Source organism: Halyomorpha halys, unplaced genomic scaffold (assembly GCF_000696795.3).
Source record: "Halyomorpha halys isolate HHAL.00 unplaced genomic scaffold, Hhal_1.1 Scaffold303.1, whole genome shotgun sequence".
Lineage (NCBI taxonomy): Eukaryota > Metazoa > Arthropoda > Insecta > Hemiptera > Pentatomidae > Halyomorpha > Halyomorpha halys.
This window is the reverse complement of record NW_027115075.1, coordinates 1179238-1205948: the sequence shown is the minus strand read 5'-3', so window position 1 is coordinate 1205948 and position 26711 is coordinate 1179238. Positions and strand designations below refer to the sequence as shown.

The window sequence follows — 26711 nt, the reverse complement described above, 5'->3', positions numbered from 1 at the left end:
ATTAATATATATACGTATATGTAATACATACATACGTACAAATTACATTCATAAAAAATATACCAATTAAATTATTTAACTTCACTTTAGAAAATTATAGATGTTAAGAATTAGGAGCTGGATTTCAGAAGTCATCAATAATTAAATTTTATAAATGGGTACCCATCATGAATTAACTTACGAGTTACAAGCTCAATGTAGAGAATCTACATAAAGTGTTATAAAGACAGAGTAATAATCACTTGTTGCTAGTAAAGGAAGGATCCATATAAACAGATGCAGTAAGGCACTGAAGGCTAAGGCCAGATTTGTGTCTCGTTGATGGTCTGTTAGCAAGATATAGAAGAGGTCCTAATAATGCTTCTGTCATTTTTGGAGATCTCAAAGATGGGAGAGGTTGGATTAAAGCACTCACACCTCCACAAGTTATGAAAACGCTGGGGTTCAATAATGCTGAAAAACAAATTTATTTAATAACAAACTGATTATATTCTCAGATAAAAAGCAATATTTGAGCAATATTTTAAATTAAGCAGTACAACATTTAAGAAACAATTTTTTTAAACAAAATGTATACATTATACATGTATGTATATGAACAGAGACATAAGTAAATGTACAGAAACATGATAGTATACTTTGTACATATTTAGCTAAAATGATTACATACAGTACGAAGTTCCCTTAGAAATTTGCAAGATAGGTAACCTGTTGTACCAAGAATATGGGTCTCTAAGATATGACTAATCACTTGTCTTAGAGTACGATTGTTTCAGAACAACAATTTATGAATTTCCTGAAACTAGAGCTCTGTTCCTGTAGGTATTAAAGAACTAATGAAAATTGTATGCAAAATGTGACCAGCCACCACAAACACTCGAGGTCAATTACCCAAAATATTTATATGAATAAAAATTAAAGTTCACTACATGAAAATAACATCAAGTCAATATGATTAACAGAGAAGTTTAGTTGCATTCAATGTTTTTATATTTATTCCTTAATATTCATTGACATTAACAGGAGGAAGCACATCATTTAATTAATCTAAAAATATTATATGACAATTAGCGACAAAAACAAAGACATATACTAGTTAAAAATTTACTATAGTAATTAGTAAATTTTCTACATATAATTAATTCTCATTTGATATAAAGTAGTCTAAGAAAAGAAATGTTAAGTTCCTAACTATTTTTTTTATTTTTTAACTTTTGTTCAATAATCTTACATTTTACAAATTTACATTTACAAAAAAATCACACATATCATCATACGTAGCAAATCATATGTACGGCCTATTCTGGAGTATGGAGCTGAACTTTTAATAACCTCCTCCAAACCAGTGTTAGAAAAGTTAGACAAAGTTCAAAATCAAGCCTTACGCATGATCACTGGCGGTGTGAAATCGACTCCCATCACAGATATGGAACTCCAAGCAGGTCTTGAACCACTACAGGATAGGAGGGATAAATCTGCTCTGTATCTTTACGAAAAGCTTATGCGTTGAGGAACACTGGTTGAATTATCATAAAGCGAATGAACGACTGAGGTCCCATCACACTTTTCTTTCAAAAGCTGAGGAAATGCTTCACCAGATAGACTTACCAACTGATGAAAGACAGAATATAAGCATCTCGTACATACCAAAGCACGATTCGGCTGAAGTCTACGGGTGACTGAAACTGGCATGTGGTCGGATCAAGAAAGATTGTCCTAAACCCGAGCTTATAGCCGCTGCACTAAAAACAATTTATGAGCTATACCCCATAGAGCAATGGCTACACATTTATACTGATGGGTCTGTGTCATGTATTAACAAGGGAGCTGGAGCAGGTGTATACTCAATCAGCTTTCAATTGTTATTTCCCGTTGGAGCTGGATGTGATAATTATGATGCAGAAATGCAGGCTATCTTCTTCGCGAAGGAAGCCACTATTGAATGCAATGACAACACTGTAATCTTCAGCGACTCCCAAGCCGTAATACAAAAATTAACAACATCAGGTGCCGCAGAATCAGCCACGGAAGAAAGGTGCAGCAACATGGCTGCTATCATGAAGAAAAGAGGAAGTGTTATAGCTCTGCAGTGGATACCAGGTTGGTATAGATGGTAATGAGCAAGCTGACAAGTTGGGTAAGCTCCGTTGTGCAGAGAACCAGCCTGTTCCACCACTTTCCTACAGAACAGTAAAATCACTTATAAGCTCTTATTGTAAGGACAGAACAAATGCTAGACACAAAGTTCAAGCGGAGGGAAAGAAGTGGGAGAACCTACTGCATAAGGATAAACGAATTCCCGGCAATCTTAACAGAGTTGAGAGAGTGGCTTGTTTTTGGCTAGTAACAGGACATGATCTGCTCCAAAAACACCTCCATCGAATTGGCATTGTAGATTCCCAGAAATGTCCTCTATGTAATATGGGAGACATGGATGGAGACCATCTTTTAACGTGTATTGGTGCTAGAAGATGTTGAGCAGGATGCGGACCAACTAAGAGGAAGAGTAAGATTGTATTGGACTGCGAGAGGGAAAATGGTGTAAAAGCCCACTTCCTGTAGCGTAAGGAAAAAAAAAAATTTACAAATTGGTGCAATATTATATTATGTGTGTGTGTAGATGAACCTAATTTTTTCCTATGCACCTAAATAAAATATAGAAACAAAAAGTTAATAGAGGGTGCAGTAAAATGATAAAACATTTGACATTAAACACACACAAAAACACAGTTGTTTTTAACTTATTTTTCATGAGAGTGAATGTTTCAGCCTAAGTTGTAGGCATCAGAGTGTCAAAAGAATATAAGTATTTGAAAAATAATATAGAGCAATACCTGCTTCAGCTAGGAATGCAAGAGCAGCAGATTGCAGATTATCAGTATGACTTGGATGAGTAAATGCAACCATGGCTCTTACAGGTGCATGAGTTAATTTATGAGGGGCTACAACTAAAATTCGACGGCAAAGTTGTATTCCACCAGCAGTTATTTCTCTGGAAACATTATATAATAATGTAGCATTATAAACATACTTCTAATTAAAGTAAAGAAAACTTCATAAGTACAAACTTCTGCTTATTAATAATTTTCCATAAAAATAATCTTTACTGCTTAAGTTTTTTGAAATTTCTAAATGAATAATTTTAGTAAAGAGAAGAATATGATACAATTATTTCAAAAACTTTTACAAATCTTATCCAATACTTCAATAGATCACATTCCACAACTTTATAGGCATATATGTTGGAATTATGAAGTTAAACTGTCACAATAAATAATTTTAAAAAGAAATAAAGGAGAATTTAGTCCAACACACTAATATCTACAAAATCGTGGCTTATCAAATTCTTGCTCCAAGCCATTTATTCAGTTCTAATGTTCAAAAATAAAATAATACAAAACAAATATGGTTAAACCCAAAATATAAAAAATAATTATATATATAAATAGTTGACCGTATAATTTCAACTCATGAAGAAGATGGTCAGGGTTGCGGTCAAAAGAGAAACAAAACTAGTTAACAACTATTTATTTTCTGACACATCCAATAACTGTTTATTTCATATTAATACTACTTTGTTTCTTCTTTTCTTTTGTTTGTACATAATTTTTTTTTTCATTTATTTTTACATAATTTCAACCCTACCTTAATTATCTTTTTTGTATCTTATTAACTTACAATGTAAAAATGTTCTTAGTTGTTTTTTATTTCTTTTTAGCCCTGATAAAGCTGTACAAAGTGGGGCGAAACGTTGGTAAGTAAATAGTTGTCAACTATTTTTTGTTTTCTGTTGACCGCACCCCTGAACATCTTCTTAATAATTTAATAAAAAATAATTGATTGTTCCTAAAGCTGTGACACTTCATAATTGGAAAAAAATAACAATACAATTTAAAATACTCTAAAAATCAACATAATCATTCTATAGACACCTGTTCCTATCATTTTGAAGGACACCAATATATATATATATATATATATATAATTAACTTAGAGAATTAATTCTTATGAATTCTTTCGAGATGTCTCAAAAATAAAGGATTAATTTCTGTTTTAATGACACAATTAGCTGCTTAAGTAACACAATTTTACGTACATGCAGATGGCATACTTAACTATATAGGGGTAATAATTAAGTGGGCACCAATGATTATTGAAATACCTTTAGTAGAAATCCAGAGATATCTAGAATCATTTGATAAAAATATTAATGTAACAAAAAAAATAAGAGTTACCTGGCAACAAGAAAGTCATATTTCAATTTAATCAAAATATCAACATGCTCTTCAGTTTTAACATAGTGTCTTACAGCTCTATAAGCAGAATTTTTCAATTTTGTTGATTCCAAAAAACATATGGGTCTCAGACTAAAATAGAAAATAGACATAAGCCTAATTAAATGTATTTACTAGACTTATGAAAACATAAAAACTAAACTTCAACGGTTTACTTGAATATGTCATATTAGAGTTACTATGAGATTTGAGAAAAAAACTATGATATACAAATTAAAAATTATTATCAAACTTAAACTTTCAAGGGTTTATTTCGTAACTATGAGAATAAAAGCAATTTTCAATCATAGAAATAATGAGGTATAAGCTCAAATACTTAAATGGATGTTCTTCCTTACATACCAGCTAACAATGACACAAGAACTAGAGGGAAAATTGGGGTTATTAAATAAAATTATATTACGTCTATGTGCAACTCATGAATAATATATTAAGAAATTTGCATTTTAGGTAATATAACCATTTTACAAAAGGAACACAGCGATAGAGTGATACTTAGCAAAAATGAAAATATATATTATTACCAGTATAAGATTACTTCAGATGTAAAACCAAAATCTTCATATTTAGTGTCAGGTTTGGAAATTAATTTCACAAAAGCATTCAAGTAACCTATTCTTCTCCCTTCAGGAACAATTTTGTGCAGAGCAAGATTTGATAAAATATCTGTCATAGCTTCTCCTGGATCTGTTTTTAAAAATAAATATATTAAGATATGCATAATTTTAAAATTAAAAGTAAAATCTACTATTTTTGCTAACCATGAACTTTCTTTTCAGAACCCGACGAAATACCTTTATAAGACCTAGGTTCTGACATTTTTTAATGTTTACTGGGTTACTTTTTATTTATAATTTCCAAAGTAACCGGTGGTGATAACCAAAAAAATTGTTATCATAAGAACTCAGAGAAGCAATCATACAGTTTATAAACAAAACGTAACCTTACATATACACGTTTGTTTTATTTTCAAAGAATGACGTCACAATTGAGAAGAGATACGAAACCGTAAATTTATGATTTATTACCGTATTTCTTCAGGTAAAATAATTCAATTTTTACTGAAGTTGAAGACAAAAAAGTAAATAAATAAAAATAATACTGTAACTGACATGTTTAAAAACTGATCTCGCCCCTCTTATAATAGACATAGGTCCATAATATGTAGCATATTAACTTTCCCTTAGAACTTTTCGTGATAGTGGTTGCTTGGAGTGGAAGAAAAGGTTTTATCGACGAATAGTTCAATGGTAAATTACAAATTAGCACAAATCCATTTGGCTTGTGACACTTCATCTCTCAGCTTATAGATCTGGTTGTAAGGATGAAAGATGAATGAAAAGTGCAACAAGCTAGGGCAAAGTTCATAATAATAATAGTTAATATTTTATGGACTTTTTCTTGCCCCTCTTTGGAGTATGATACTTTACTAGTCTTCCTTGAAGGGTTTTAGTGGTTTCACTACCATCCGATACCTTCTTTGTTGAAGTCCTTTCGTCATTACTGATGTTGGTATACAAGATTGTAAATAAACTTTAGCAAACATTCGGCAAGTCACCAAGTATATGGTCGAGCTTCTTAACACCTCACTTAACGATTTCTTACTAATAACTTCTTCGTAGCGAAATACTTCTGATAACGTTGTCTTATCCAGAAGACTTTTTTATCGCCTCGATTGACTTACTTATTCAGATGGATTTTTGTCCAAAAGAAGGCGCCAGTGTATCGAAGTAGGTTTAATTTATTCACGCAGAATGCCTCGATATTGCGTTTCATTCATATTCTCAGAGTTGTCAATGCTAGAAGGCAAGTCGGAATGAGATATAGCCTTGGATGGACGAGGTGAAACGGAAAGGCACTAATCTACCGACGTAACCACAACTCTGAAGGAAACCATTCTCCAGACATTGCAAAGAAAATATACGCTAACGGAGGAAACCAATTTATTAACACAGTTTTATATACGTATATACAAGAAAATAATTTATAATATCTAGGTTGAAACTTGCTAAGCTTCAAATGTCTTCCAGATAGCGTTGGTACGCTTCAAATTCCTTCAACCGACGCTAAATCGTGCGAACTATTGTGGATGCTTAGTTAGCCACCAGCATAAGGTCGCCGTAGAGGAGGGCCGTTCTGAGTATACTTTTTGAAAATGAGTAATTTGAGGTGGAAAGAAAGCTTAGAAGATGTTAGGTGGTGATTTAGCTAGTAAGCCTTGGTCCTAACAGCTGAATTTTCTTATGGCAGTGACGAACTATGGGTGAAGGGAGTCTGTAAACGCCCAGGTACACTATACTACCTGCCGGTTTGTTCTTGCACCTTTCTACCCTCTAGACTTTAGGGAGAGGGCTCTTGTCCTTCTGGAAGAAGAAAATAATACATAATATAAGTGCATGTGTAAGTGAAAGTCTTGAATAGAATCTGATAAAATCGATAAGGGGCCAACTAGATACCATCTCGTAGAATTCCCGAAAATTTCATCAAAACTGGGTTAACGGTTCAATAAATTATGTCTAAACACAAATTTGACAGCTGTAAAGAATATATTCTATTGCCTTTTTAATAACTAATTCGCTTTAACAGCCAGAACTAATTCAAATTTACATCAACGTTAATAAAAAAAGAAGTAAAAAGGAGAAGATCGTGAAGAATATTTTAATAATTTGAATCTGCTGATACTTTGGATTTAAATTCATTTGATGACGTCGTGGAGTAGATTTGTCTTCCTCCATAGAAGTTTTTCTTCCGTTTCTCAGAGAAGTTAGTTATCTTCTGTTGTATTAAAATTCCGGTTATTGTTAACTGATGGGGGTTGCTCGTAAATGTTTAATGTTTTACATTCTTGACTTAGTGGATAATTATCATTTCATTATTGATCTATATTAACTATCTAAGTTCTATTCTTGATTTTTTATCTTTGAACTATCAGAAGTGATTTAGTTTATCTTCATTCCCATTATCAAACTGAAATGAATGACAGGAGGAAAAAGTTTATGCCGAAAAGACACAGAGGTTGGTGTTAACTTACATTTGTAATAATATGTTTTACATCTAATTTTAATATTTTATTCTGATACAGGTTCAGAAACTGAATCACAAGTTTATGTGGTTGATCAATCTATCAACAAAGTTTTGCTTAGTTGTCATTCTCCTGTGAAATAATGAAGAGTCATAATCAAGATATATGTTTTTAATTATTGGTTTAATAAGGGCATACTGCTTTTGTAAAACATAGTCTTTCAATCTAATGAAAGCTGTGAACATGAATCAAAACCTTATCAGGAAATGTATAACTATTATCATATGATAATTTACTAGTTTTCTTTAACTTTTACTCGAGAGGTATTGCTTTGCACTTTCTGGTAAAATATTTATAAGTCCTGAAATTTCTTTGACAGTTTAATTAAAATAGAAGTCAAGTATAAATACCAAGCAACTATTCACTTTTATCATTTCCTTTCTATTTTTATGTTTCATATATTTTGAATGTTATCGATTAGAACTTATATTTTAAACTTAATGTGATATTGAAGAATAGGTAGCTCTATATTACTCACTAGTTTCTGTTGCGAGAACCTTGTTTTTTATTTAGAGATCCCATTAAAGTATATTCCTTTTGAAGCACATAAGCTTTTGTTGTTATGAATAATGTAATCCTACTACTGTTTTTGGTGGTCAATTAGGGTTGTAGGTTTCCACTGCTAAGGTATAATCCATCTCATTTTCTCTAAACTTATGTTATCCCTTGTTCTAAACTCTCCGTTTTGGTAATAATAAGCGTAATTTTTTGGTTTTATAGAGTTTGATTTCATACTTTGCCTATTGAAGAATGATGATTAATAACTATTTTTATTTTTATGGTTCTGTTTAATGTTCATTACTTATTTGTTAATTCAGAGGAATGTCTCTTGAATTTATTCGAGTTCATTGGCACCATGAATTCTCTTAAATACCCAAGACATGATTATACATAGCAACAAGAAATCTGATTTATGAGTAACTTTTCTGTATATAATACCCCAAAACAAATTTCTACAATTAAATGCACTATATCGCAACAATAGTTTTAGTATTTTGATATCAGTTCACAAGTGTCATTCTAACAGGGGATGTATACTAACTTTTACACATGTTCTGGTTATAGTCTTGTCTTGAGATCCTTGGTTACATGATTTTTTCTTACAATTATTTATTATTTTAGGAAGCACACATAGCTTGGAGTAGGTAACCTAAAGTTGCTGTGAATGATGATTTCCAATTTACGATAGCAATCTAATCTTAGCTCCAAAACCAGTGTTCTTGAGGTCATTTAGGCTTTCCCACTGACTCACTCGGGATTAAGAACAATGACAAATCATTCTAGATCCTGTGCACAATGTCTTATATTTCTTACCCTAAGCCTCACCTTCCATCGCCTGAACCCCTGGGTGGCTATTCAATATCCTGAAAAACAATGCAATTCATGGTTAAGGTACACAGAGTAGGATCATCACTCAATGCCCTATTTTAGTTGTGTCTCCAGTAGGCTGACCGGCTTGACAGACTAATGGGAGGGAGATATATGGTATTCTGTTATGAGTGGTCACCCATTTTAGGAGGTCACTTTTCTAAATACTAATCACTCTTAACTTTGATTATCTGTTGCAAGCCCTCTAGTTCACTTGGCCACTCCAACTTATTTAATTCTTTAATTCAATGATTAAAGAAGAAATGAAGGATGAAAAAATCCTTTTTAGTTCAGGTTAGGGCCTAAATTGTTTAATGGTGTCAGTAATCAGTCTACAAAAATGGTTTCTTATTATTTATAAGTGAATGCATGCTTACCTGACACATGTCAACGAGTACCATATTTTTTTACTTAGAAATTTTATACTTAAATTTATTAAACAAATATGATCTAAAGACTCACATAAGTTTCATTTTTTATGAAAATGATCATAGGTTTTTTTAATGCCAGTTTGTTAATTAAGCATATGAGAAAACGTCTTTCCTTAAATAAATAAAAAAATGTTTTCATACTTTTTTGTGTTTTTCAAATAAGTGATTTTCTCTACTCTTTTTCTAATTCTTTCTAGAGAGAGATTCTTCGAGGGCTGGGATACAATTCATTGTATTTCAATAATCTGAGTGAATCAGTTATACCAATATTTTTGAAAATTGCTGAAATATTTTTTTTTATTTTATGTATATATTTTTTTCTATTATTCTTTAGGTTTTGTCATGGAAATAAAATCAGTATTTTTTTTTTTTTTTTTAGTAAGGTTTCCCACTCATGGAGCTCCAATACCTACAGACGACTTCATCCGTAGAAGAAATGAGACTTCTACAGAAGAAGAAACTGCTAATGTTTCCGGTATAATTTCTTTGGCTTCCAATGATATCCCATCAACTTCTGGGGAAGAAACTGACGATTCCCGCCCACCTCCAGGATTAACAGGAAAAGCTTTAGGTATATCAGTTTAGGTTATATGTTTGTATGAACTTTATAATTTCCAGAACTTGGCATAATTATACCTAGAATATTTACTTATTTTTAACTTTTTTACATTATCACATGTTGTCCACATGCAATGTTTTAAGATATTTGGTGATTTTTTATTGTGTTGTTACTGTGACATGTTTGAGATATGCATGATATTTTAGTGGGGATATACTCTGCGATTTCAACTTATGCACATCCTCATTATCTCAGCACTCAAATATTTAATATGAATATGAATAGCAATAGAAATATCAAATATAAATTCCTTATTTTTAATAGTTAAATAAAATTTCAAAATTTACTTGTCCTTCCCACCATCTGACCTATCAATAGGCACGAATAAACTTCAAAACAACTTGAATTGTATAAGTCACTGAGTCGTTTAAAACAAACTTAAGCTGAGTGCAAAGAAGGCTAAGACTATTGCAATAGGTTCTAATCACCTCCTTAAAATGCTACTTTATTTCCCAACCTTGTTGCTAGATAATAGTCCTATAAAATTCTACCCAACCATTGAAAACCTCGGAATCACCTTTGACCCCACCCTTTCTTGGAAAAACCACATCTCAACTCCTGTTGTACCATTTTCATTTTAAACCTCTTAAACTACTTTCACCATCAGATACTTTTCCTTAGTCTTTCACTTTCAATCCATCTAGACCCTTAAGAAGTGAAATTTTTACACATTTATTTGAACTATCATTATATCGTTTACTGTATTATAAATGGATGTTCTTGTTATTGCATTTTGATTTAATATTATTTCATTTTTATTATTGATTTTTTTTATTTTTTCATACTTTGCTTTCCACTTAAAGGCTCCAAAGCTCAATTTTATTGTCTGTATATATTATTCTTTAGGTACTTGTTCCAGAATAATTGAAAATTATTATATTATCAGTGTTTGCATTTAACATTACTGTTTTTTATTTTTTTTGTTTTTTTACTAAAATATTCATTATTAAATCCTCTCAAAGGTTGTATTGACTAGAGGTTCACTTCAGGTTATGTGGTTACCTAAAGTAACCATCTCATTGTTCTTTTTGTATATTGATTTTATGTAAATGAAGTCTTGTCCTCAAAAAGCAAGTATTTTTTTAAGGATCTTAATTTTTTTTTACACAGTTATCCTATTCAGAAAGTTTACTGTTTTGGACTAATATAATTATTTATTTCAAGGCCTTTGGCATCGGGATAGAAAAAGGAAAGAGAAAAAATTACGTAAACAGGAAAGGCGAGCATTGAAAGAGAAAAAAAAGAAGAAAAAGAATGTGGTAAGCACTTTTACTCATTGTATAATTTTAAAAAGCAATATTTAAGCTGTTGAATTTTCAGCTATTACTCAATTATATTTTGTATTAGTAAATGATTTTCTTTTAATGTAGTATTGCCCATGTTATAGAAATTTGTTCTGTGTTAATTTTGAAGGATTTACTGGAAGATTATTGATTGACCGTGTGTAAAGATGAAAGGAATATGGTCCGGGTGTGTAAAATAGTGTAGTTCTACTATTTGAGTTTTTTTGACCGCACCCGGACCATATTCCTTTCATGAAGGATTTACATTTTGTATAAGTTTTTAATTGACAGTCGTTTCTCAAAAAATGTAAAATTCTTCAAATTTTCAATAAAACTAGCTGAATATGAAAATGTACTGAATTCTTCACAGGAATATTGTCATCAATATTTGTGAATATTGAAAATTTATCATCATAATCTATTCGTTTTTATCCCATTTATGATATTCCTTCGTATAAAACCAGCTTCATGCATCTCTGTCCTCTATCAGTCTTCTTCTCACTTCCAAAATTAGGTTCCTCTTATGAGAGACTTCTTTAGCACTCTGCTTTTAGGCCTACCATAAATTTCGTAAACAGAAAAAGCGAATATTGAAAGAGCAAAGAAAGAAGAAAAAGAATGTGGTAAGCACTAATTTTATAAAGCAATATTTAAGCTGTTGAATTATCAGCTGTTACTCAATTATATTTTGTACTAGCAGACCTTGCAATGCTTTGCTATTGCTATATTTGAGGATGTATGTACATTAATTGAACACTATTGAACCTTTGATATCAATCAATATATAGATGAAGTGGTTAGACGGTATCTATAGTAAAAGCTAACCACTGTATAATCGTTAATACTGCTCCAATTTAGATGATTCTTTCTTACTATTTTAGATAAATGTATTATCTATGATATTGTCACATATATACGACATAAAATATGAATAGTTTTTATGTAATAATTATACTTCAATATGAGTACTATACTAAAATAATTCAGAATTACTGACCTATCGAAGTGTGGTAAACTAATTTTTAGGAGTGAAACAAAGTTGATAATCCTTTTTAGCAACCTTAAATACAAATTTTCGAAAAATTTGAAAATAAAATTAGTTGGTCCAAAATTTTTGCCATTTTACAGGCATTTCATTTCTTTTGAAAAATCAATAAAATAGAATTAACTTCAACGTGAAAATCAATCCAATCCAAAATTGACAATGGTTTAGGGGTGTATGAACTCCACCACTGGGCACAAACCGGATCAAATTAAACAAATTAGAACCAGAGATATAAAATAAAATGTTTCAAAAGTTTTTTGAACTAATATTTCGCCCTAATAAGGGCCTTGAATCTAAATTTTGTTAGTGTAGGTTAAAAGAGAAGACTTTCAGCTTTCCAATGGTTGTACTAATGTAGAAATTGGATAAAATGCAGAGAAGTAATGAACAATGGTCACTGGAATAAAATAAAATCTTCCAAATAAATCAAGGTGAAAATTTTCTGATTTTTAATTTTATTTGAAAAATGGTATTTGAGGGTTTCAGATGACACTAAAAACGAATAGAATATTTTTTCCAGAAAACAATTTTGTTGACACACTTCCCTCATTATGTTTTTTTAGTTTTAAGTGATTAAAAAATCATTTAATGGAATCATAAATATTTTTTTCTTATTCTTCAGAAAGAGACTATTTGATTGGCATATAATAAACATGAAAAAAATGTTTACTTTTTAAGCTATGCTCTCATAAATGCTTAGTTTTGTTTATAACTTTTTTTTCTACTGATTTAGTGTTTTTGAACTTGCTTTTTGTTCTTCTATCTTGTTTTGTAATAAAATGATTTATATTTCAGCAATGTATACCACTGGAGCTAGGTGATGAAAAAGTAGATAAAATCAGAAAAATTATTGGAAATGTTGATTTTGACAGAATCAAAAGGCTAAGGTTATATTTATTTACTTTTTATAAGAAATATTTTTTTTATCTATTTCAGACTATTGAGTTTATTTATTGGTTCTTTCTCTTTTTGTCACAACAGCTCAGAATCTGTTGGTGGTTCTGGATTTAACATTAATGAGAAGTATATGGATATGCAGGATAGCGAATTTAAGAGAAGGTTCTTGAAGTCTATTACTGGGTCTTTAGAAAACAAAATAAAACAAGGAGGAATACATACCTCTTCTGTAATCATAGTTTTTCATTGTATAATGTCTCCTTGAATGGGTTTTTCAGTTTATTCATTGAATGAATTTTTAATGTTTTACCTAGCTACCAAAAAGGCCTGATCTCGATTCGCGGTACAAAGAAGAACTGCGTGATAAATACACTTATAGTCATGATTTTAAGCACTATCTTTCTGTGCGAGAAAAATTGCCAGCATTTAAAAAAAAGAAAGTGATCATTGATGAATTAGAGAAAACTAACAAGCTTTTAATTAGTGGAGAAACAGGTAGTTGGTTTTAATTTTTTTTTTTATAAGATAAAGCAATTACACTATTATTAAATTAAAAAGTTCTTCAAAAATGGTCCAAGGGAATGATACAAATTAACAAATAAACTTGTTTAGCCGGGCGAATATAATCATTATTTTATCTTAACATCATGCTTATAAATTCTCAGGATCCATCCTTTATGATTGTTTAAAATATTTTCAAACTATGATTTTAGGATATTTTGTGAGTAAGGAAAATAATAATATCTCTCTCGATAATTATAAATTAAAAAAGAATTAGGGGATAAATATAAAAATATTCTCAAGAAAAACAATTTTAAAAGTCCTGCACAAAACAGAATAAAGTATCTTTTTAGCAATTTTAATCTGCATTATAATCTACATTATAGGCCAAAGTTATAGGATTCTCAATTAAAGAAAGAATAAAATGGTGAAAACATGAAAATTAGGGGTGTAACATGAATTCATGTTGTAGGTCTATTTTTACATACACTCTAGTATAAACACTCTAGTTTAGTGGTTTATTTTATTTATTAATCATTGCTGCTATAAAGACTAAAAGTGTACTAAAGTAATTCTCAAACATCTTACTATTAATTTCATATACCTTTTACAATTGAAATTACAATAAAATCATATAATTCAAGCGCACAAGATTTTTGTAATCTGAATAAATCATCAAATCAATAACCCGAAAAAATAAAGCCATGTAATACAACTAATTATCATTCCTTTTTAACCATATTAGGTTGTTGTAGGTTTTAAATATATAAATGATTGATTGACCGTATTTTTCAAAATATGAAGAAGGTCGGGGGTGCAGTCAAAAGAAAACAAAAAATAGTTAACAGCTATTTATTTGTCGATGTTTAGCCAGCCCCACTTCGTAGAACTTCAACTGGAAAAAATCTTATGAAGTTTTGCAAAGTGGGTTGAATTGTTGGGAAATAAATAGTTGTTGACTATTTTGTTTCCTTTAAACCACACTCCTAACCATCTTCTTCATATGTCAATTATAGATTCAGATCGAATTTTAAGTTGAAATAAATATTTTCTTTCTTGAAAAAATAAATAGTAGCAATGCTTTCTTAACAGTTATTTTATTTTATTTTTTAAAATAAATTGTAATATCTCCTTTTTCTATTTATCAAAGGCTGTGGTAAAACTACTCAGGTAGCTCAGTTCCTTTTGGAACACGAAATCGTTTCCAATCGTGGTTCAACATGCTGCATTCTTTGTACTCAGCCGAGAAGAATTAGTGCCATATCTGTTGCTGAAAGAGTTGCTATCGAGAGAGGAGAAAGACTTGGAGAAAGCATTGGTTATCAAATCAGATTAGAGAAGTAGGTATTATACATATTACTGTTTCCATTATTTACTTAATAATTTAGTAGAACATCACTCATTTTTAATATTACTGAAAAAAAATAAGACTGCTGTGAATGAATCATCTATATTTATATCTTAGAATTAAAAGGGTCATCATCCAAGGGGTTCATGCAACAATTGTGAGTTGCTCTCTGCCAATGCCTGAACCTAATTTTCACTTCAATATAGCAAAATTGTGAAATTATCGTTAATTATTGTTAAATTAAAAATATATAGTATGTTTATAATATAGGTAATTAAAAGTAAAATTGGCTATTGTCATGAAAACCTGGTAACATTTATTTTCCTTTTTACTTGTTTATCCGATTCTTTCATGTTTTATATACCTATTGTTTCTTACTATTGTCAATAAGAGATGTTTAATTGTTTAAAAACAACTAGCTGATATTAAAGACCACTTTATTGTATGTTTATATGACGAACTTGATAAACATTATTTAAGTTGTTTTGGAGAAAATGAAAAAAATGTGCACAATCGGTCTTATAAAGTGGCACTTCTGGTAAGACAATTTTAGTGAAAAGGTTGCTGTCATCCCCTTGGCTTATGCCTTCCTTAAATTTGTAATTCAAGTTTTGTACCACTTTTTTTATCTCGGTCAAAGCTGTCCACAATACTAGACCATTTTGAGATATGGTTATTTGGACTAAAGAGTTCTTAAAACACGTATTTCCATTTGCTATGTACTACACCTTTTGTGAATTGGGATGTCTGGATAATTACAAAAGGCAATTATCCAAAATATATTGATATTGATTAAAATTATTTGAATCCTTAAAGCTATTATTATTGGATTACCTTTCCAAAGGCCTAGTGCGTTTACCAGTTTACCAATTATATATCTTTTTGTAATATTACCATTGAAATATATAATATATTAGCGAGTGGTATTGGGTAATACAATCCTAAACTAAACTTTATTTAAGGAACAAAGTATTTATTTACATTTATTAGATCTATGAATAAAATAATATAATAAAATTATTGCTATGGAATGATCTGGTCCAAAGAGATCTGGATCTGCCTTAAAATATTACATTATAAATATATGAAGTGGATGGTGGATGGTGGATGCTGTGGGGTGTTGTTGACTATCAACTCTTCTCCATTATCTACTCCCTCTAAGTTCCTGGCTAGCCCATGCTTCAAAGTGTCTTCACCCTCAGTCTAGCTCCAAGTCCTCATTCCTCCACCTTCTCACAGCTAAGTCTCCTCCTCCTCCCGACATCTCCCCCACTTGGTTGTTGGGGCATCTGTTTCCTAATTGGCTACCATTCGCTTCGCCCACTAAGAATAAGTCACAAAGGGCAACAAGTGTTTGCCTGCCTTTCTGGAGTTGATATCTCTTCTAATTGATTTGTTCTTCTCGATCCCTAACCCATCTTGGATACATTACCAGGCCTGTAATCAGGAACATTGACAAGTGTCAATCGTTTTCCTGCCAACCATCCTTTTCCAGGGGTCAGTTATCCAAAACCCCCCAGATGTTCCGGTCAAAAGCTCTTTTAAAATGTTTATAATATTGGGAGGTTCAATACATAGCACAATGAAAACTCGAATTCAAAATTTTGCACCTTTGCAATACTTTCTCTTATTGTATATTTCATATATAGGTAAGTGAAAGTAAAAAAAAGTTGTTCAGTGGTTATACACTTAAATTTTTATTCACTAATATTTATTTTCTAAGGCAATCTATTTAATACTTAGTGTAACTGGCAGTTTCATCAACATTAAATTTACTTTAATATGGCTGTTTCATAAATTGCAACTGATTAAATGAATTATGTCTGAAATTTATATGGAAAAACAAAGGACTGATCATCTGATTGACAGAAAGTGTCTCCCCTTGATGGCCATTTTATAATTAAAATAATGATATTTATTTATTCCACTATGTTTCACTAAAAAACATGGGAAACAGATTACTGCTTACAATGACTACTAATTAAATACAATTACAATACAGATAGAAATAGGCTGTTGTTGAGGTTGCTAACTCTCTAAAATTCAAAATAATCTTTTAAATAATAATCTATTAAACACTCAGTCTCATTTCCTGTAATAAATTTCAAGGAGCAGGGCTATAACAATAATTAATTTTTCTAAAAGACAATGAAGTTTAATAAAGTTTCAATTTTTTATTGTCTTAGTGATTTTAATTTCAATGCCTCATTTTCACTTAATAATTTCCTCTTTTACTTTGTCTTTTCCTTGCTGATGTTTTAACATAATACATATAGATACAAAGAATGAGAAAAAAAAAAAATAAAAATAGTCCGTTCATGTTTTGCCAAACCCTTTCCTGGAACATATCTCAAATAACCCATCATTCATTCCCCATTTAAGATGATTCTATTACTCCTATTATCTCCTTCCTGTACTTATTCATAAACTCCTTACATTTTTCCTATGTTTTTAGTAGGTTTGTGTGATTTATAATGGGATCTCTGGTGAGCTAGTAAAATTTATGAATTAGCGATGTTATTGTGAAAACCATAACTAGAAAATTTTATTAAATTGTCATGTAGGTGACATGGTGTTGTGGGGAAAACCACAGGAAAGCCAACTCTATTATCATAAACTTAATGTTGATTATTCATATTGAAATGAAAATTTCTTGTCTCAACAGCGGTATTACCTATCAAATAAGGAGTCAAACTATCGATTGTTGGTTATATATTGATTTCTCAAGTTATTTAGGAGATTAAAATATTTGACAAAGAAATGGTACCACCCATATTCATATGCTAAGAAGAGGGTTAAGACATGCCACCCATTATCACTTCAACTAGTTAACTAATTTTGTCCCTAAAACTGAAATTTCATGTCATGTTTTTTTGTTTTATTACTAGGGTGATTCCTCGGTCATCTTGTTCTATACTATTCTGCACGACTGGAGTTTTATTGAAGTATATGCAATCGGAACCACTTCTTACTTTTGCTTCGCACATTATTCTTGACGAGGTGCACGAAAGAGATACTTTATCTGACTTTGTCATTACCCTTCTCAGGGATATATTGCCTGTCGTAAGTAAATTAATATTATAATATAGTTAATTAAAACTTGGAGCTGATAAGTTCAATCATTTTATTAAAATTTTCAGAGGCCTGATTTAAAAGTAATACTGATGAGTGCAACTCTCAATGCTGAAAAATTCTCGAAGTATTTTGACAACTGCCCTACTGTACATATTCCTGGTTTTACTTACCCAGTGACTGAATATTACTTAGAGGAAGTACTTGAAATGACGAGGTATCAACAGTTTTGATAATGTTGCTTTATTATAGGACAAAATAATTTTTTTTTAATATGTATTGAATACTTTACCATGATTAATGATGAAGGAAAAGACGATGAGGGTGGCAATTAAAGTTAATACAAATATAGTTATAAAAACATTATTTTTTTTAAAAACAATAAATATATTTCAATATTTTAATAAGACATTCAATAAACATTATGTTTTGGTAGTTAACCCTACTGTAAATCAAAGTTAAATTTAGAATACATATTAGGATGTGTTAGAGAGAGTATACTCTTAATAGTTTATGAGATAATGGATTTTAAAGGCCCGCAATACAGTTTATACAATCTAGAAGAATAAAAATTCAGTGTAAATGAATTATTTTGTTATTTATTATTATTTTTTTTTTAGTTCAAAATTATTTGGGCTTATTTGGAAAAAGATCATTATAATTTATAAATTTTTTTTTTATGCAATAAAAATATAAATTCTACAAAATATTTTATCTCGGAAATAAAAATGTTTTCAGGAAAATGCAAATAAAATAAAAATTTTTTTTATTATGCTAACAAAAAAATTATTGATTATTTAAACATACATAATAAACTTAAATAATAAATGAATAAACCATCTCGCTGAAACCACACGCATTTCAGAACAATTATATTATTGACGTTTCACTTTATATGCCCCAGTCGCTTTCATTATGTCTACTGCCACTTGCATTAGAATGAAAGATTCAAAACTCTTTTAGAACAGTCAAAATGTTTGAAGGTAATTGTCTAGATTTCTTGAACTGTTATCATGTTAAACTCTCTCTAATTTAAAAGCTCCTTCCCTTGTCTCTTAAGTTTCAAATTTTTGAGAATTGAGTCCACTGGCTCTTTATCATGTTAGGATATAATCCAGATAGTTGTGCATGAGTGCTAACCACATCATCTAGTTGTATATACATATGTTGGTCAAGAAACTGTACATCTCCAACAATTACCGAACTTGAAACCTTCATATGTTTAAGTGGTTAATTTTTTTTCTATAAAAAAAATTGATGTATAAATTATAAAAATAAATAAATTTTTGTATATATACAAAAAAATTGAATAATTAATAAGAAATATTCTGATTCCTACATTTTCTAATCTAGAATTCCTTTAGTTGTGGACTCTTTTTTTAAAGTAAAACATTTCCTTGTAGATTTCAGTACAATTTGAGTAAGCAGTTTCAAAAAGATGTTATTAAAGAGAGAGAAACAAGTGTTATGCCTTATTTAAGGTGAGTTTAAATGTAAATAATAGTTAATTCATTGATTTTATTGTTTGTTATTTTTCTTTGATTTCTTGTGGTTTTATTTTTTAGAATGTTGGAACATGAAAAAAGATATTCAAAAGAAGTTATTACTTCCTTAATGCACCCTTCATCTGAAGAAATCAATTTAGAACTTATTGTTGCCCTGCTGAAATATATTTGCTCGGACCCTAAAAACTCAAATGGTGCTATCCTTATTTTCCTCCCTGGCTGGGATAAAATTTCCAAGCTTCACAAAATGGTCAATGAAAACAGTTTCTTCTCATCAAGTATGACTTATCACTTTAATTTATTATATTGTGAATTATTTTGATCTGTTTTTCTATTTATTTATTTTTTTAATGTTTTCTTTATTAACTGCTATTGTTTGGATCATCTACATAAATTATGTAATCTTCCATCGTAAAAGTAAAGCATTAGAACTCCTAGGTTATATAAAATATAGCTTTTTTAAAACGAAAACAAAATTGTTAATAAGTAATAATTGTTAAAAAAAAAAAAAAATTTTTTAAATATGTAAAGTATTCCTTGTCCATTCTAGCATGTTTCCATATACATTATGTTAAGGAATTATGAACCTATTATATATTATAAAATAAAAGTAATAAAAAACTCAGTAATTTATTTTAAACTTTTTAATTTTCTAGGTCGCTTTGTCATCTACCCTTTACATTCTCTGATGCCTACAGTTTCTCAGAAATCAATTTTCAGCCACCCTCCACCAGGTAATTTAAAGAAAGTTTGTTGTATTTTTCATTTTAAAGATATATACTGATTGTTTGATAATGAAAATCAAATTAAAATGCCCCACTTTGCAGGGCTTCATCAGGACTAAAAAAAGATATAAACAACTAAAATAATGTAATAAAGTAAGAGAAAATAAAATATGAAATAAAAGTAAACTAAGGTGTGGCTAAATATGATTTAAAATATATGAAAATTTATAATAAAATTAACAAAGTAAATAAATTAAAGAAAATAAAAAATAAGATGTGCAGTGAAAAGTATAAATAAACAAAGATTACAGAAAGGTGTATTAGACAATTAATGAAAACGGAATTAATAACAAATAAAAAAATAGATAAAAAAGAAATTTCAAAAATACAGCACACCCATCTTTCTGAATGGAGGTAAGCAAAAGAATAAGCTGGTGGCAGATATGAAAACCAATAGCATTGAGGAGTGAGGGAATTAGCGGTTGAAAAATACGTTACTTTTGAAAGCAAAAAGATATAAAATAATGTTGAAGTAAAGGTCATAAAAATATCAACATAATTTTTTCCTAATTCTTGTCTATAAGGTGCTTCTCACCTTAATTCCATGATGACCTCTGATATTTTTTTATCTAAACTAAAGTTTTGTATGAATCTTTAAGTTTGATGAATTTATTATTTGCTGGTAATTTTAACAACTAAAATATTAGTTAGCATAGTAAGTAGTCTTAAGTAATTTTTGGTTCTTAAAATAAAATGGTGTCTACTGGGAATTTCGGGAGGTTTGAGAATGTCTGGAATTCACAGTACATTTTGTTAAAAGAAGTCATTAATTTTAAACATCATCTTCATCCCATTTATTTATTTTTTTCATATTGAGCTGTTATTTATTATATTTTATATCACTGATGCATTGATTTTTAATTTAAACTATATTATATGTGCATATTTAAATTTTTTTAATGGTTATTAAAAATGCTTTTCAGATGGAAGAATATCAGGTTAAAAGTTAGATTAAGCCCGCAAAACCTACAGAAATTGTTGGGTACCTTATTAGTTTTTTTCTGCTTAAGTTTGTTACATTTACTGGATATAGTTTATAACAACCTTCTAGGGACCAGTGATATTCAGTCACGATCATTGCTATAACCAATTACGACACAAATCATGTAAGATCAAGAATATTTAGTTTAGTTTCCTGAATACTGTGTCACTATTACTGGTTTTCCAATCACTGTGTCATTGTCACTTGCCCAGAATCCTTTTTTAAATAATCATATTGGAGATCTTTCAATGCTCAGATTGTCTGTTCGAGTCCTGAGCATCTGTGACTATAGTGTCCTCGTTTGACCTCTAGTGGTTTTAAAAAAATAAATAAATTCAAACAGTATGAGAAAAAGTTGAGAATCATTTGGAAATTTCAATTACCAAGTGTGGTTGACACCATGAACAGAAAATGAATGCAACAAACTTGAATATTCTCTCAAAATTTAGTGTGAAAAAATGTAGTTAAGAGATTATGAGATTTAAGTTCACCATGTAGTATTGTATTTTTGATACAAATTTACTTTTTCTGTTAAAAGGTAATATTATTTTATTTTTAATCTTAAATTCTTTTATTGAGCTTAGGAGCATCGTCTAAACAAGTGTTTACCACTTCTTTAATTTTTACTTTTAACCTCTCATTCTATGATACAGGAATCCATAATAAAGAATGAAGTACCTTCATCGATGAAGTTTTGCTAAACTATTTTCTAGAAACATTTTTAACAAAATAATGTTATATTTTTGAAATTTTATTTTATTTTTTTTTGTAATTGTGTATTTTACTTGTTTCTTTCTAGGACAAAGAAAAATAATAATTGCTACAAATATTGCTGAAACATCAATAACTATAGATGATGTTGTCTTTGTTATTGACTGTGGGAAAATAAAAATTAAAAATTTTGATATTGATAATAACATAACAACTATGAAAGAAGAATGGGTTAGTTTAGCCAACGCACAACAAAGAAAAGGACGAGCTGGAAGGTAAGTTTTAATTATGCTTAATAGTTGATGTTAGTCATCCTCTAATAACATTAAGTTTCAGTTATAATTAATAGTTGATGTAAAGTCATTCTCCAATAACATTAAGTTTTAGGTATGCTTAATAGTTGATGTAAAGTCATCCTCTAATAACATTAATTTATTTTTTATATTTTTTGAATGGTCTAGGTAAAGCCTTATCTTCTTCGTGTTTTTGGCACTCCTGGTTTTGATGGTTAGAGGTTAATTTCCTGTTCATCACATTATCTTAAACTATCCCTTATCATCAATCATGGGTCATTTTGTTGCCTTTTCCTCAGTAAATCTTGAATGGAACCATATTTACCCAAGTTGCCTTTTTCTTAGCTAATGGGGAACCCAAACATCAAGCCTGGAGACATGGCCAAGCTTGTACAAATATATTATTGTTAGATATTTTATTAAAAAATCAACTACTGCTGTCTATTACACTAATTTGGAGAAATTTCGATCAGTTATAACCTTAACCTTGCTGGTTTCACTATCTTATGGGAGACCAGATTGTGGTCTATGATTGACCTGTGCAATCTGTTAAGGTACTTTCCTCTAAAGTGCACAAATGCTTTGTTGTTTGTTTAACTTTATTAAATTGAGATATAATATGACAAAAATGGATAATATTCTCTTCCATGTTCACAGATCAATAGCTAACTTAATCTTATAATATTGTTCTGATCTCAAATAGCCTTTAGAGAAATTGTTGATATATCCTAATTATGTCAGCAACCTACTTCGGGGATTACAATATAATCCTTATATCAGTATATTCAAACATCTAAAACGAATTGAATTATCAAATTCTATTCATTATAGGGTCCAGGAAGGTGTGTGCTATCATCTATTTACTCGTGGAAGAGAGAAAATGTTGGACCAGTACCAGCTTCCAGAGATGCTTAGAACTAGACTTGAGGAAGTAATATTACAGGCGAAGATTCTTCAGCTTGGGAAAGTTGAGCCTTTCTTACAAAAAGTGCTCGACCCTCCATCTCCCAAAGCAGTCACGTTATCTTTGATGGTAAGTCTAATAAATTTTGGATTTTTAAATATCCTTCTTATTCTTTAATAATTTAAGCTAAATAATTTTAAATTATTATATTTCAATACTTTTTTATTTTTGTCTAAATCAATCACAAAATAAACTGATTTTAAACATCATCTAAATATAGCAGAACTTTGTATGAGTGAATCTAGAATGAATATGAAGATAGAGTATGTTATAAAGAGCTGATAAATATAATATGAAAATACTTATCATTTTTTAGTAAAATTTATATCAGTAATCACAATAATTGAAACCAAAATCATAATGGTGGCTGCTCAAATTTATCATAGTTATATGATACAATCATATAGCAAAAACTCAAAATAAATATATATATATATATATATATATATCAACTTTATTGTTTAATTTAAAATATTAATACATGGAAAGCTTACCTAACTATGTTTGAATTAAATTAAATGGACTAAGTACTCTCTACATTTATGCAAACATACATAAAAAAATAAACTACTCGGATTAAAAACCTAAAATTTTGTCCATTATGGAAGAACTATGAGGAAGCTAATTATATTAAATGATTTTATATTCCTATTATGAAGGCTGGAATTCAATTTCTCATCTTCTTAAATCCACCTCAGTTTGAAGTAAAGAAAAAATATGCTAGGCACTATGTAGGAAGCAGTATTTAAAATATTCTTCCAATGGAAGTTCCCTTTTTAATTTTCCTTAAAATTTCACACGACATGTTCTTCTGCATAGCTTCTCCATTGTGTAGTTATATGCGGATGTACTATTATCCAAAAAACTAATTCCAAGAATATTCGCTGCTTCGTTTTTTTTTGTTCTTTATCAGGTTGAATTTGGATTTTCATATGCCTGCTTCGCTTGAATAGGGACACAACTGACAAGAAATTTAGTTTTTGTTTTTGAGGTATTCCAAACAATGTATAATAGACAAGTTAATTTGTAACAACTCGTGAGGTACTGCCGAGTCCTTTAAAGTACTGGATGTAGTACTCGGTATAGCTTCCGTTGTATTTAATACTCCATTCTCCACCAAGTGGTTAAACCGTAACAGGGTAAAAATTTACCAAAAATATTTTTATGGGATAACCTTCTAAAGTTAAAATATGTTTTTCGATGTACGATCTGTCACAGTCTCACAAGAGGAGATCATAACACTAAAAAAAAGCCATCCTTCCCCGCCGGACCCACTCCACTTAAACCCCCTGGAAGGGACTGTCCTATATCACTTTTGAAATAATTGCTCAAAACGGGAAGGGCAGACTTAAAATAGTTTAATCAAGAAATATTTAAAAAGCACCTGAAATGGAAAAACGGCATGAAATTTGGTATTTATGTATATATTTATAAGATGTGCCACTATTTAAGCAAAGCGATTTCAGTCAAGGTTTGGCAGCATTAGAACCTAAGGAACAAATAATGCAATTGGACAAAAATTTGGTCTCTAATTATAAGTCTATCTTTGAACATTATTAACGGGTGGATCTCTTTCATTACAAAAGTATTAAATTGGATTCTTTATGTTTACTGAAAAAATTATTTGTGTATAACAGACATTAAATGACAATTTTTAAATATTATAGGAAGCTTGTTCATTGACCATGATAGACACCATTTTTTTGCAAATATTAGTGGAGTAGTTTATGGACAAGGGTTTTTTTCTTGACTGATCATAATATTGGAAAAGATTACTTTTTTTGCCTGTGTTGTGAACTTGAGATAGTACTGATGAGGTTAAGGAATTTTATTTAACTCATCATCAGGGCACATGCAGTCAAGGTAATTTTATCCTCATTTTCTCGTATATTGTGTCAAGAGTTGTAAAATTGGACTTTAATTCTTGGGCTTACATGATTCCATTAATTTATTATTTTATTTAATTATTTCTTACATCTGGAAAAAATATGTGAACGTTGATAGAAAAAAATATCTATTTCTATCTCATAAAATTAGAATTGATGAAGTATTACAAGATTTATTTTCTAATCATTACAGAATTTTCCACTCATTATCATTTTAAAAAATAGGTCATTTTAAATTTCTTTTATTACCCACGATAATTAATGATATGATAATTAATTATGATCAAATGAATTGTACAATATACGGACTACACCAAAGTGAGAGGAATTTCTGAGAAGAGGATAAAAAGTATTCTTAAAAAGTTAAATGAATAATTTTTTTTATTAGAAATATTGACTAAATCTAAGCTTGGTGAGTATGAGGGCAATATGGTTATGAAGGGTCTGTTGTGTGTACTTATTGATATAAGTTCTTAGGTTTAATGTATTAAAAATATAATAAGCAGATATAATATTTTTTGTTTTCATATAAAATATCTATATCCTTTTTATAGCTGTTATTCGGGATGAGGGCGCTAGATGAAGATGAAAATCTAACACCTCTTGGATATCACCTTGCCAACCTACCCGTGGATCCTCAGGCAGGAAAGATGTTAATCTTTGCTTCACTGTTTTCTTGTTTTGACCCTATCGCTTCAATTGCAGCTTGCCTGGGTTTCAAGGACCCATTTATCATTCCTGTGGTGAGTGTTTTTTGTTATTATGATTGTACTACTGTAGTTATTGTTAAGGTATTAGTATTATTATTGACTCCGAAGCTCATACTTGAAGAATAAATTGTTTGGAGGTGTTATTTAATCTGTTTATTATTACACAAATATTACTTTGTTACCATTTAAATTTTTGTACGGTGATTAATCCAGAAGATTGAACTTAATTAATTTTATCATAATTAATGTGGATTTGTTAAAAAAAAAAATGTGATAGATTCACTCTCAATAAAATGTATTTGACAATTGGTAAATGTTTGGAAACAAATGAACAATAAAATGAATATTATGAAGAACAGTGGCCAGAAGTGCTTCATCCAGCTCCTTTTTTAGTCTTGTTTAGGATGAGAGTTTTAGTTCAAGTAATTATATTTGTGTGTACATATGATTTGTCCTGAAGTTTTCATTTGTGGATATGTGTAAGTATAGTAACTTATTCAGGATACTGACTCTTATGAAGGATACTGACTCTCTCTGAGTAATGTTCATTGGAATTAAACTAAAATAGATTGTGGTTTTAGCTTTTCTTTTTTGTTTTGTACCACCTTCTTTAATATAAGGTGAATCCAAATTCAAAGTTTGTAAACATAATTTCCTTTTGTATTGGAGGATTATTAGTTGACTATATGTGATGATTGTAGAAAGATGGTCCAGGTTGCGGTCAAGAAAGGTACAATATTAGCAGAAAATAATAAATAGTTTTTCTACTATTTTAGTACCTCTCTTAACCACCAATCAGACTTTCTTTCTACAAACAGAAATTTCCTTCCCCTTTGCAATAATACAGGAAAAATTTTTTCAGTTTTTTGCCTACAACTTTAGAAACATTTTTGCAACACTATGTTAAGTTGTATATTAACAACTTCCTATAATA

At 29.8% G+C, this 26711-nt stretch overlaps 2 protein-coding genes across 3 annotated transcripts in view; one reads left to right on the top strand and one right to left on the bottom strand.

Moving 5' to 3' along the window:
• The window catches only part of rictor (rapamycin-insensitive companion of Tor), a 38435-nt gene extending 31618 nt beyond the window's left edge, over window positions 1–6817 (bottom strand). The window contains exons 1-6 of one of the 2 annotated variants that reach the window (XM_014421089.3): window positions 6752–6817; window positions 5408–6658; window positions 4820–4982; window positions 4236–4367; window positions 2835–2992; window positions 243–453 (exon numbers count right to left, since the gene is read on the bottom strand). In XM_014421089.3, the coding sequence (XP_014276575.1) occupies window positions 243–453; window positions 2835–2992; window positions 4236–4367; window positions 4820–4968 (650 nt within the window). In that variant the 5' untranslated portion in view covers window positions 4969–4982; window positions 5408–6658; window positions 6752–6817. Of the gene's footprint in view, window positions 1–242; window positions 454–2834; window positions 2993–4235; window positions 4368–4819; window positions 4983–5056; window positions 5259–5407; window positions 6659–6751 lie in introns of those variants that run through there. The other variant, XM_014421088.3, reaches the window with a different exon arrangement.
• Window positions 6818–7170: 353 nt separating this feature from the next.
• Window positions 7171–26711, top strand: part of LOC106681000 (ATP-dependent DNA/RNA helicase DHX36) — a 22961-nt gene continuing 3420 nt past the window's right edge. Inside the window, exons 1-16 of the mRNA XM_014421090.2 lie at window positions 7171–7310; window positions 9556–9747; window positions 10960–11054; window positions 11633–11701; window positions 12919–13010; window positions 13105–13249; window positions 13335–13515; window positions 14672–14861; window positions 17758–17932; window positions 18010–18158; window positions 19345–19422; window positions 19507–19724; window positions 20103–20180; window positions 22013–22199; window positions 23049–23250; window positions 25622–25810. Coding sequence (XP_014276576.1) covers window positions 7268–7310; window positions 9556–9747; window positions 10960–11054; window positions 11633–11701; window positions 12919–13010; window positions 13105–13249; window positions 13335–13515; window positions 14672–14861; window positions 17758–17932; window positions 18010–18158; window positions 19345–19422; window positions 19507–19724; window positions 20103–20180; window positions 22013–22199; window positions 23049–23250; window positions 25622–25810 — 2283 coding nt within the window. The 5' untranslated portion in view covers window positions 7171–7267. The remainder of the gene's footprint in view (window positions 7311–9555; window positions 9748–10959; window positions 11055–11632; window positions 11702–12918; window positions 13011–13104; window positions 13250–13334; window positions 13516–14671; window positions 14862–17757; window positions 17933–18009; window positions 18159–19344; window positions 19423–19506; window positions 19725–20102; window positions 20181–22012; window positions 22200–23048; window positions 23251–25621; window positions 25811–26711) is intronic.